At 58.8% G+C, this 12,116-nt stretch overlaps 1 protein-coding gene across 4 annotated transcripts in view; it reads left to right on the top strand.

Annotated features, from left to right (window-relative positions):
- The first annotated feature begins 6,346 nt into the window (after window positions 1–6,346).
- The window catches only part of NFIC (nuclear factor I C), a 39,859-nt gene continuing 34,089 nt past the window's right edge, over window positions 6,347–12,116 (top strand). For 2 of the 4 annotated variants that reach the window (XM_082297960.1, XM_082297959.1), the window contains exon 1: window positions 8,701–9,215. In XM_082297960.1, coding sequence (XP_082154086.1) covers window positions 9,186–9,215 — 30 coding nt within the window. In that variant the 5' untranslated portion in view covers window positions 8,701–9,185. Of the gene's footprint in view, window positions 6,928–8,697; window positions 9,216–12,116 lie in introns of those variants that run through there. The other 2 variants (XM_082297958.1, XM_082297957.1) reach the window with 2 other exon arrangements.

Here is a 12,116-nt window from a genome sequence, read left to right as displayed (position 1 = left end):
TGCAAACCCCACATTCAGACAGAACACCCCATCTTCTGGTGCACCTCAAGCGCCTGTGCTAAACACTTTGGCCACAAGCCCCCCAAGCCCGTGGTCCATGAGCTGCAGGTGGGGGCTGCTGCCCCCCCACCAGTGCCTCACGCAGCCCCCCCAACCACAAACCCCATTTTCCCTCCCCGCTCTGCTGAGCTGCCTGGTCCCGCTAATAAAAAAAATAATAAGGACATGGAAAATTCTATAATATCCCTTTCCAGCTTCTTGGATTTGGCTTTCGTTAATTCGAAGCAGACCCCGGGGGGGGCGGGGGGGCAGAAGGGGGGAATCAAATCAAACCAGAATCACGGCATGGAAAGCCAGTTTTCACAAAAAAAGACCCAAGCCAGCAACCCCAACATTTGAATGCAGCAGGGAAGGGAAAAAAAGTTTAATATGTGCTTAAAAACAAACGAGCGGTGGTATCATTTTTAATTAGGAGCCTATTTTCAAAGCCCTTATTACTTACAGTACGCTCAGCATCCGAGTAATTTTCCTCTCTCATAAAATCGTGGCAGGGAAGGGGGAAAGGGAGGGAAAACGAGAGAAAGCGAGGAGGGAAGGCCAGGAGGGAAAGCGAGGAGGGAAGGCGAGGAGGGAGAGTGAGGACGGAAGGCGAGGAGGGAAAGCCGAGCCCTTTGTGCGGCCGAGAGCTCGGCGAGGCGAGCGTCCATGACAATTTGTCTGCAGTAATTGGTTTAGCTGCAGACAGAGGCTGGCAATGGAGTCTGCGAGTTGCCAAACTTTTCCCGGGAAAGGGACTCTTTCCCCAAAATCCCTTTTGGGTATTCCCCCAGTTTGTGTCGCTCCGGGACACGTCGCTGTGCTCCGGCACAGTTGGAAGCTCCTTCTGGAAAACTAATATAATAATTCTTTGCCATTCCCTTCAAACTTTCTTCTTGCAAATTCCAGCCCAGTTTTCTCCTCTGGCAAACAAAATCCTCGGAGAAACCATTTCCTACCACAGCAAAGGCCTCATCTAAGGGCCGCTGGAGGGTCCGGGGCCAGCGCTGGGCTCCAGGGCTGTGCTGGGAGTGTGAACCCCACACCTGGCCCCAGTGTTGAACTGGTGCAACTGGGTAGTGGTGGTTTTCCATTGCTGCTGCCAGCGTGTTTGCCCCTGGCAGTGCCCTGGAGTGCTGGGCCCGGCACACACCGTGGGAAGGGGGCTGGGGCCGAGCCGGAGGTGCTGGATCCGGCGGCGGGAGCAGGTACCTCGTTACCTCCCTGCACTTCTGTTTGCTTTGGCAACTGATTAAAATTCCCCCAGGATTCCTTCCCGCTTCTGTAGGGGCTCCAAAACACCACCACCGGCTGCTTTTGCCCGCCCCAGGCCCAGCTCCTGGGGACTGAACCCCCCCCGCAGGGGACAGGGCGCCAGCTGGGTCCCCAAAACCTCACTGCGCTCGCCGCACCCACCGCCCGCCACTTTCACTTTCAGCTCCCCAAAGCTTCCCTGCTCCTCCGCCCTCCCCTCCAGCAAAGCCATATTTGGGGGGATTTTTGTGCTCCCCCCACCCCTGGGTGCTGCTCCCCTTGACACGGAAACATTTTGGGGGGGCTCCCCTGGCACTGGGGCACTGCTGGGCTCAGTGTGGTGGTGCAGAGCCACAGCCCTGTGCCGAGGATGTCACCGGGGTCACGGCACTGAGGTGCTCCTGCTCCCAAAACGGAGCTGCAGGGGCCGAGGGGCTGCCGTGGCAGTGTGACGGTGACATGGGGACCCCCCTCTGCCAGCTCTGTCTGCAGGGAGGGGACAAAAACCAAACTGGGATTCACACGCCCCGAACAAAGAGTCGGGGCCATTCCTCCCACTCCAGAAATTTCCCCAAATTCCCCAACACCAACACGACAAACCCGCCCTGGGAGAGTGGCCAGATTTGATTTATGTCTTTTTGCGGACAAAGAAAAAAAAAAAAAAACAAACGAGTGAGGAAACGTTTCCTGGTTGCATTTGGGGTTTGGTTGTTGTTGGGAGGGGTTTTTTTTAATGAGTGAAATTTCGGTGTTTGCAAGAATTCCTGGTGCCTCCATCCACACGTGGCTGCAAAAGTCCTGGCCCAAGCGCACAGAGCAGGGAAAGCAGCAGCAGCACCATGGGCCCCGTGGTGGTGTTTGAAGCTATTTGGCAACCCCCCCCAAAGCCCCTTTTTGATGTAAAACCAAGCTTTAGGGTCATTTTGGGGGAGATTTGCTCCGGTAAGGTCATGGTTCCCTGTGCCGAGCGGTGTGAGAGCAGGGAGAGGGCTCCACAAGCTCTTTGAGGGCTGGTTTCCAACATATCCCGGGGGGAAAAGGCGATGTTTGAGATGATGTAGAAAATACAGACTGGGGGGGAAAATTGGGGATTCTTTTTTTTTTTTTTTTTACATTTAACTTGCAGCCAAAAAAACCAATAAAAAGCCACAGCAAAAATCCTAAAACCCCTTGAAATTCCTGCAGAATAATTCCCTGAAATCTGCTAGCAATTTTTAAGCTGAAATCCCCCCCTCATCAGCAACAATTTGACTAGTTAAAAACCTGCTTTAGAAAGAAAGAGAAAAGGAGGAAAAAAAAATCTCTTTTCATTGCACGTTTTGGCTTTGAATCGAGCCAGGCCAGACCTCTGCCTGTTTGGGACCCAGGCCAAGAGCCATATGCAGGAATAAAGTAAATAAATTCTGGTCAAAACCAGAATATTCTCCTTAAAAGTTATTTTAAAAGCAAAGAAAGGCAGCAACAAAACTATCCCAACATGGATTATTTCCCTTTCTCTCCCTCTTTCCAGAGAGGGACGTGGCTCGGCCGTGCCGTTGCGCCCAGTAGAATGGGACCTTGGAAAAAAACCTGCAAAAATGCTAAAAATGAGCCCAAGAAAAGGGTTAATGAGGCTGGGGGATGTTTCCCCGTGGCGATGGGGGGGCATCCAGCCCTGTGCTGCTCCGCGGGTATCTGCACCCCCTTGGCTGAGCCCAAAAGTTGGCATCGAGGTGTCTTAGCAGCACAAATCAACCATGAAATGCCCTTTAGAAATAAAATCCAGCTTTGAGGGGGGGCCCCACAATTTTCCACTTGTTCCAAGCACTGGTTTTATAGACGGGGGGTCGTGAGCCCACGAACAGGCCGGGATAAAAACCCAAGGAATGAACAAAGGGCCTGATCCAGCCACTCCCTGGAACTGGGGTAACTCAGCTTCCACCTCCGGGCTTTAATGCTTGCGAAAAAACACTTGGAGAAACAGAACTGCGCCCCAAATCCGCCCCACACTTCTTGTTTTATTTGAGGCAGCAGGGATGGCCTGCACGGGAAAATTAAATTGGGTTTGGATTCCACCCCCATCCTCAAAACGCCGTTTACAGGCAGCCTGGAAACACAAAAAAAATCAGGATTTTTGTATTTTTAGTCTTTTTCTGCCTGGGATTTACACTAGGAATTGGGGTTCAGGCTGAGGGGGCTGCAGTGAACAGGGGGGAGTGGGGACGGTTGCTGCAGGGTTTGGTGGCAGCTCTCCGGCCCCATGGGCAGCACAGCCCATGGCACCCCAAATCCTGCAGCACCCCCGGGGCTGGGTGACCCTCCAGATGAGGAGTCAGGATCTGGGGTGCCCTTTGCTCTGCCTCTGGCCCTGCCAGTGCCAGGGGACAGGTGCCACTCACTGCACTGAAATTACTTCCACCCTCGGCCGGTGCTGATGAGTCCCCGCTGACAGAGGAGAAATGGGATCAGTTTGGGAGGACAGACTGCAGGATGAATTTGGGGGGACACAAGGTGTGGAAGCCCACGGGGATGTCTCAAAACCAAGGGCAGCAGCCCTTCAGCCCCAGCTTTGAATCACCCAGGAAATACTTTTAACAGCATTACAAAAATAAATAACTACGGCAGTTGTTTATTTATTATAAATAAATAGAAACAATTATTTATAATAAATAAAGAACTTCTTTATCATTAAGAAATAAATAACCCCTTCCCCATCACCCTGCACACCAGGGCCTCGCAGAAGGGAAAATAAAATCCCAGCCCTGCTCTTTCTCTCCCATTTTCCCTCCTCGCCCGCCCTGGCACCGCCAGCCTGGCACGGCCGGGCAATCTCCCACGGACTGAACCCAAATATCCACGTTCCCCCCAAAACACGCTGGGCCAGGGGAGACGAGGAATCGCTGGAGAAAAATAAAACCCTGGCAGGAGAGAGGGAGCTGCCAGCGGGCACCACAGCGGCCTTGGAAGCGGTTAAAAATTGGCAAATTCTTCCCAGGGTTTATTTTTGCGCCGTATCGCGCTCAGGGCCGGGCAGAAAATGCAAACTGTGCTCTGCGAGCGGAGTTACCGCCGAGTTTACATTCCTCGAGGCTTCTGGAGCTGGGACGAGGCGAGGGAACTGCTCATTTCAGCCTTTTTTTTTTTTTTCAGCTTTAAAACAGGGAAGTGGCTTTTTTGGGGGGAGCAGATGGTGATTAAAAAAAAAAAAAACCCTTAAAGAAAAAAGTTCTTGAGGTTTTAAATTTAAAGAATTTTTCTTTTTTTTTTTTATAGACAGCTGGAATAAAATTAGATCTCATTTCCATAAGGCCGATGGCCGTACTTGTGTCTGACAAATAACTCAGTAAATATATGCACATACAGAATATAGATATATACAGGATAATACAATACCCTGTGAACGTACAAATTAACATCCAGTATCTTGGTATGCATGTGGTGGGTTTAGCAGGCAAAGGGGATACGGGGGATGGACAAAATAAACCTCCAGTGTATCCAAAATCCCTGCTAAATTTGAGCTGAGCCCTTGTAAAAATGATCAGGCTCAGAGTACCCCCCCAAAAAAAAATATATATAAAAAAGAGAGAGAAAATCATGGAATAAAAACTAGTGGAATGACTGAGAAGTTTGCTTTAATTTTATTTTTTAAATATATAATAAATTATTTAGCATATTATTTATCACATTGAAACCATTTGAGCTCAAGGCAGACAGAGATTATGTTCCTGTTTGTTCAGGACTACGGAGCGTGCCGAAAAATCCAGGCACATGGTGCACGCTTCGGCCCTCAGCAAACTGAAAAAATATCTAATTTTTCTTGCCTTCCTGTAGAAAAATATGGTTATTTGAAAGGATTAAGAGATTAAAGGATTACTCGATAACAAGGGTTAAAAATCCAGGTCCAGACACAAAAGGGGTCAATAGAAAGGAGGGAATCGCTCTCCCCCCACACACGCCCTTCGCCGGTCCCGGACCAAACCCAGTGCCTGAGTCGCTGCCAACTTTTGAGTGGGACTGGGGAGGGGGCAAAGCCCCCAAACCCCCCAGCCCCGGGCGCAAAGAGGCCTCTGGCTTTAAAAGATGGGGGGGAATCCGGGGGTGTTCCTGGGGAAGGGGTGAAGGGAAGGCTGGGGGAGCAGGGATGGGTGGGGAACCCCGCAGGGGATGGAGGGGCAGGGATGGAGGATGCTCGAGAGGGCTGGAGTCGGGGGGTGACACAGCCGGGGGGGTGTCTGCCCCCAGGGACAGGGGGGTGGCAACGAGGTTGACCAGGGCAGGTGTCTACACCCGGAGGTGGGGGTGGCGCGGGGCTGACATGGGGGGGCTTCTGCCTCCGGGAATAGGGGTGGCAGGGGTTGACCACGGGGGTGTCCACACCTGGGGCACCGGGGTGACCGCCAGGGTGTCCGCAACCAGGGGATTGGGGTGACCAGCGGAGTGTCCGTACCCGGGGGATCGGGGTGACCGGGGGGTGTCCGCACCGGGGGTGCCGAGGGGCGTCCGTGCGCCGGGGATGGGGGTGAGGCCGAGTGTCCGCGGTGCGGGGCCGGGGCCGGGGCCGGGGCCGTGCGTGCCATGGGGATGCCCGGGCTGGGGGCTGGCGGCCAGGGCTGCGCGGGGCCGGGGGTGCCCGGGGGATGCCCGGGGCGGGGGCGGGCGGTGGGCCCGGCGCTGCCCGCGGCTCCTCCCCGCGCTGCGGTAGCTCCGCACCGGGGCCGCGCCCCCCCCAGCGCCCCCCCCCGCGCCGGGCAGGGCCGGAGGGGCGGCCCCGCAGCCAGCCGGCCCCGGGGGGGCCGCGCCGCAGCCCCCGCCACCTACCCGCACCATCCGGGGGCCGCCGTCGCGCTGCCGGGCGAGCGGGGCCGGAGCCTTCCTCCTCCTCCTCCACCTCCTTCTCTCCCTCCTCCTCCTCCTCCCTCCCCGCCCCCGCACCGGGAGCGTCCCCGCCGCAACGCCGCCGGTGCCCCGGGCGAAGGGAGGAGGCAGAGGAGGAGGAGGAGGAGGCGGGGGCGGCGGCGATGGGGCCGGGGCGCTGCGGGCTGCGAGGAGGAGCCGTGCCCGGCCGGAGTGGGGCTGCGCCGGGGGGGCGCGGGGGGGATGCCCGCGCTGCTCTGCCGTAGGCGCCGCCCGCCCGCCCCGCTCCCGGGCTTTATTTTTATTTTTTTTTAATTTTTTTTTTTTTTAATTTTTAGAAAATATTATTTTGCTTGCCTTCCAAAAATACCCATCGCACCCCCCCCTGCCATCCCCCTGCCCCGCCACCCCCGCAGCGCACAAGGCCGGGCCGGGCGCGGGCCCCGCGCTCCCGCCGCCCGTCACCGCCGCCCCGCGCCCCCCGCCCCGCAGCCCGGCCCCCCGCCCGGAGCATGGCCCCCGGCAGCGCGACGGAGCCGGAGCGAGGGTGACCGCCCGCGGGGGACACTGTGCTCTGCCGCTGGCCTCGGAGGACTTTTATTATAATTACCATCATTGTTATTATTATTATTATTATTGGGTTTTTAATTTTTTAATTCTTTCGCGGGGCAGCGGTTTTTTTTTTCTCCTCCTTCGGCGCGGTGGAAAACACACGTTTTAGACCAAAATCCCAAACCAGCCCATCCATCCTCTTTGCTTTGCGCTTCGCAGCAACTTGGAGCCCGTTAATTGCACTTGGCGATGGTAGGTCCCATGACACTTTCGTTTTCTCTTCTACTTCCCCCCCCTCCCCTTCACCCCCCCCCGTGTGCGTGTGTTTGCGGGTGCCCCCACGAGCAAAAGTTGCTGCCGGGGAGGGGGCGGCGGGGCGAGTTTAATACGGTGTCAGGGCGGGGGGGGCGCGGGGCGGCGGGGGCGGGCGGGGGGAAGCTGCCGCCGTCTCTCCTCCCCCTGCCCACCCGCCCCGCGGTACCGGGGGGCGGAGGCGGCGGCGGGAGCCGCCCGGCGGGGAGGTCGCGGCGCGGCGCGGGGGGAGCCTCCGCAGCCCGCGGAGGGCTGGATGGAGCTGAAAATGGCCGCTAAAAAAGGGGCGGAGAGGCCGCCAGCCGCACCGACTTGAACTTGGAAGTGACGCCCGGGAGGGTCGCGCTCAAGTCCGCGCTGCGCGGGGCCGCCCTGCCCGTACCGGGGAGGGAGGGGGGGAATCACCGTCCTCGATGTGAGAATAAAAACATTTCCCCCGGCCCCGCTGTGCGGGGCTTCTCCCGCTTCTCCTCCTGCCAGGCCACGGCGGTAGCGCGGCGGCGCGGCCCGAGCCGCCCCGGAGGATGCGGGATGCGGGAAGCGGGCCCGCCCGGCCAAGTTTGCGCGGAGCCGCCGCATCCCGCGGGGACGGGGATGTCCCTGCGGGGGGAGTGTGCGGGGTGAACCCCAACCCCCGGCGGGGATTGGCCGCGGGGGCCGGCAGAAGTTGAGAGTGAAAATCAGTTGTGCGGGGAGAGGCGCTGCGGGGGCTCGTCCCCACAGAAGGGGGGAAAAAAAAAAAGGCCAAAAAAAGCGGTTTTCTTCTTTTTGGGGGGCAGAGAGACAGCGCTGGAGCCGCGGCCCCGCGCCGGGAGCGGCCGCGCTGCGGGCCAGGTCCTTGAAGGGAGCGGCGACCCCCGGTGCGGGAGGGGAGCGGGGCGCGGCCCCCCCGGCCCGGGAGGTGCCCGGGGATCCCCTTTGTGTTCCGCCCGTGGCGCTCCCCGCGCGCTCTCTAATTAGCGTCATTAGCGCCCGCGATCGGCCGGGGCCGGGGGGGTGCGGAGTGAGAACTTGCGGTTTGGAGTTTGCCGGGCGCAGGCTCCGCATTTTTAATCTCCTGCTCTCTTTGTGCGGGGGGGGTTGCGGGGCTCCCCGGGGCCATGGGGGGGGGGGGGCTGCCCGTGGCGCTTTCCCCCCGCCCCGTGACACCGCGATGCTGCCGGTCGTTAAATAACGCGGGGAGGGGGGCGGAATGAGCGTCTCCGCGGGATGAGCGCGGTGCGGCGGGGGCAGCGCGGGGCCGGCGGGGCGGCCCCCCCGCCCCGGGGCTGGGTGCGGGGGGTAACACCACTGCCCCCCCCGCGCCGGGGCCGCTGCCCAGAAGTTGCACATGAATCTGCAGGGTTTTTTCTCTCCCATCGCTGGATTGGCTCCGTTGAGTTAAAAAAATAAATAAAAAATAAAACCCCCAAAACACGCAAAGCCGGGCGCGCTCGGCGCTGGCCGCGCCGGGGCGAGGGGGGATTCGCTGTCCCAAGGGGGGCCCCGTCCCTCCCCCGCCCCCCCCCGCCCCGCAGCGCCTCGGCCCTGCGAGCCAAAGGGGGTTCCTACATCTTTAAATGGGATGTAATATTTTGGGATGGGCTTTTTTCATAACGTCACTTCATTCCTCGCTCCTTTTTTTTTTTTTTCCGTCTTTTTTTTTTTTTTTTTTTCATTTTCTCATTCTTTCTTTCCTCTCTCTCTCTCCGCTGCCCGGGTCTCGGATGGAGCCGCTTCCCTTCTAACTTCCCCGCCGCCCGTGCCTGCAGGCTGGGTGCGGACCCCCGACCCCCCCCGGGGCGAGGATGACCCTTCTGCCTCTTTAAACCGCCCCCCCAAAACCCCCAGACAAACAACAACAACAACAAAAAAGAGCTTTATTTTCCAAGGGGGGGGGAAATTTTGCTTTTTATTTTTAATTTTTTTTTTTTTTTAGGGTTGGTTTGTTTTGGTTTGTTGGGGTTTTTTTTTTTTTTTTTTTTTTTAGTTTTTTGGCGGGGGGGTGGAAGTTGGAATCTTTTTATTTCCTCCTCGGCCCCCCCTCCCGCGGGGCCGCCCCCCCGTGCCCGGCTGCCCCCCCCCGGGCCCCGCAGAGCCGCTCCGGAGGAGAGAGAGAGAAAAAACGCCCGGACTGCTCCAGCCTCCGAAATGACTCAGTAACTTTTACGCCTCGAGTCTCAGCCCTGCAATTAGGCACTTTCCCAGCACGGCTCGGGATGTATTCGTCTCCTCTCTGCCTGACCCAGGTAACCGGGACCCCCCCGCGTCCCCCCCCAATTTGCTCCTTTCGCCGCAACAGACTTTAACAGTTGCAATACAAAAAAAAATAAGAAAAAAACAAGAAAACCCAAGAAAAAGCAACACCCCCCTCCCTAAAAATAATCATAACAGAGAAAGGCGGGTTGGGGCCGTGCAGGGCTGCTCAGAGGAGCCGCGTTCCCCTCTTGTCCCCCTCCTTCGCCTTTTGCAGGGTTTTTTTATGGTGTTTCTGGTGCTTTTTGGGTTTTTTCAGCCTTCACTTTCACTTGGGGCGTGGGGGGTTGGAAGATTGCGTTGTGGTTTGGGTTTTATTTTTTGTTCGCTGCGCCCAGAGGTGGGTGGTGCGGGGAAGCCGCCGGCTTTGGGGGCGAGGGGGGACACCGTGGGGTGCAGGGGGTCCTCGGTGGGTTCGGGGAGCCGGGGGGGGGCTCGGCGCTGCAGGCTCGGGCTCGGCCGTGCTGCCTCTTGCGTAGCGTGAAACTTTTCCTTCCCCCCCCCCCAGCCTAGCTGCACATGGTGGGGTGCAACGGGTGGGGGGGGCACAGGCTTTTTGTTCAAAATCCTCCAAGTTTGGGACAATGTGCACCCGGCCGTGCCACGCCGCGCTGGCGGGCGAGAGGGCAGGGGGGGTCGTGCGCGGCAGGATGTGGGGGGCACCCTCTCGGTATCCGAGGCGAGGGGCGATGCCAGTCCCCACCGAGGTGTCAGGGTGACGAGGGTGAGCCCCGAGCCCTGCGGGGGGACACTGGTGTCACCCCAGGCCACGCCACCATGGTCTGGCGGCACGCGGCAGGGTGGCCGTGCCAGGGCCCACGGTGCAGGCGAGCGAGGCGTCCCCGAAATCTCCCCCCGAACAGCCGGTATGGCCACAGGGGGGAGATTCAGGAACCCCCCCCCCCCTTGCCCACAGCACGACCACTGCGGCTCTGCCTTTGCATTGTGCTTATTGATCGCTGATATTTATTTAATTATTGAGCAGGCAGCTTTCCCCGCCTTGTAACCTCTTCCCTGCTGGCAGCCACTGCCCGCTCCGGGCCTGGCCTCGTGCTGCACCCCACGAGGGCTCTGCTGTGGGCAGGGGGTGCTGCTGCAGGACCCCCTGCCCGTGCCAGACTCCCTCCTGCCAGATGCCCTCCCTTGGGCCGGAGCTGGGGACTGGGTCTGGCTCCACCTCGGGGGCTTGGGCTCCGCTGCCCGTGGGGGTCCGTGGGGGTCCCCTCGTGGCACTGTGAAGTGAGGGGGCAGTGCAGGGTCCGGCCCCAGCTCTGCCCAGACGCAGCGTGAGGCTGGTGAGGGCACGGGCAGGGGCAGGGTGGGCAGCACCAGGGCTGCTCAGATGACCCTGAGGTGGTGCTCCCTGTCGTGTGGTTGACTTGGCAAGGGTCACACCTCAATCTGGCTTATTTTCTTCTCTGTCTTTCTTTTTCTCTTTTTTTTTGGTTCTTCTATGTTTTCCTTCTCTTTTTATTTCCTTTTCTCTTTCTATTTTTTATTTGCATTTTTTCTTTTTTCCCTTCTTATTTTTCTTTTTCATTTTTCCCTTCCTTTTTTTCTTTTTTCTTTCTTGCTCTTTCCTTCCTTTCTTTTTTCTTTTTTCCTTTTTTCTTTTTTCTTTTTTTTTCTTTTTTTTTGTTCCTTTTTTCCCCGTTCCTTGCCATCCCGCCTTCCCCACCCTGACTCCATCCCTCCCAGGGGTCCCACCACTTCCCAACCCTCCCAGTCTCCAGCTGGTGCTGGGTTGGCAGCGCCTGTTGTTGCCAGCTCACAGTGCTGGTGTGATGTGGGAAGCCGTGCGGTCGCTGGCCGGGCCGGGGCTGGCAGGAGCCCTTCTCTTCACAAACCCGTGCTGTTCCCAGCACTCCTCCTGGCCGACGGAGGGGAGCTGGTTTTTCCTCCACGGATTCTCTGCCCCACTGCCTGGGCTCGGGGAAGGCTCTGGTGTCCTCCCCCTCACCCTGACACGGCCTCAGCTCCGATCCAGCCCGGCTCGGATGGGACCAGCCGTCGTCCCCCGCCGCCAGCCCAGCCATTCCCGCTCCCGTTCCCATCCCACCCGCGCGGCGGGCAGGCTCGCCCGGGCTCGGGAGCTGCGGATGGTGATGTGGATACATTGGAACGTGCGCGGGAGCCGCCCTGCCTCGGCCTTTGCGCATCTCCGCACCACCACCGCTGCCAGCCCCTGGAGCCCGGCGCGGCCGCTGGGACCCCGGCGACCCCTCAGGCGGGCGCCCTTCCCAGCCGGAACAGGCCCGAGCTGGAGAGCCCGGCGGCACCAAAATAGCCCTGGCAAAGGCATCGCCCGTGACACGCTCCTGGCCACGGCCTCGGCCGTGTCTCCCGTCAGGCAAGAGGGTGGCTTTGTGCCCTCCCCAGCTCTGTGTCCCTGCTTGGGGACTTCCTCCCGCTCCCGCAGCTCACCTCTGTCCCCCTCAGGGACAGGCCGGGAAGTCAAGAGGGAGCTGCCTAGATTAGCAGGGAAGCAGCACCGGAACCGCCGCCACGCACGAGGCCTCACCCTGCCCACGGGGAAGCGGGACGGGGGAGGGGGCAGTGTCCGGCTGCCCCGGCTCCAAAATAACCCTGGAGCTGAGCACCTGCCAGGGACCTGCACGTGTGTCCCCTGGGAGCTGCTGCTGAGAGCCGAAGGGATTTCCAAAGCCGTAACGGTTATCCTTGGCTCCTGGATCTGGATCTGCAGTGGGGGGAGATTTGGGATACATCTGGTGGGGGAATATTGCAAATTTTGTGACTTGTTATGCTCCTACACCTCTAGCTCGTGCCTGGCACCTGGCAGTACCCCCAGCACACCCTCAGCCCCCCACCCTGGTACCTGCAGGATAGGAACGAGGTGAGATGGGCACCAGCCTCCAAGGCAGCTGTAATGTTGG

The sequence above is a fragment of the Coloeus monedula genome (genome assembly GCF_965178545.1).
Source record: "Coloeus monedula genome assembly, chromosome: 27".
Taxonomy (NCBI): domain Eukaryota; kingdom Metazoa; phylum Chordata; class Aves; order Passeriformes; family Corvidae; genus Coloeus; species Coloeus monedula.
Note: the sequence above shows the minus strand (reverse complement) of the source record. Positions and strands in the feature narration are given on the sequence as shown.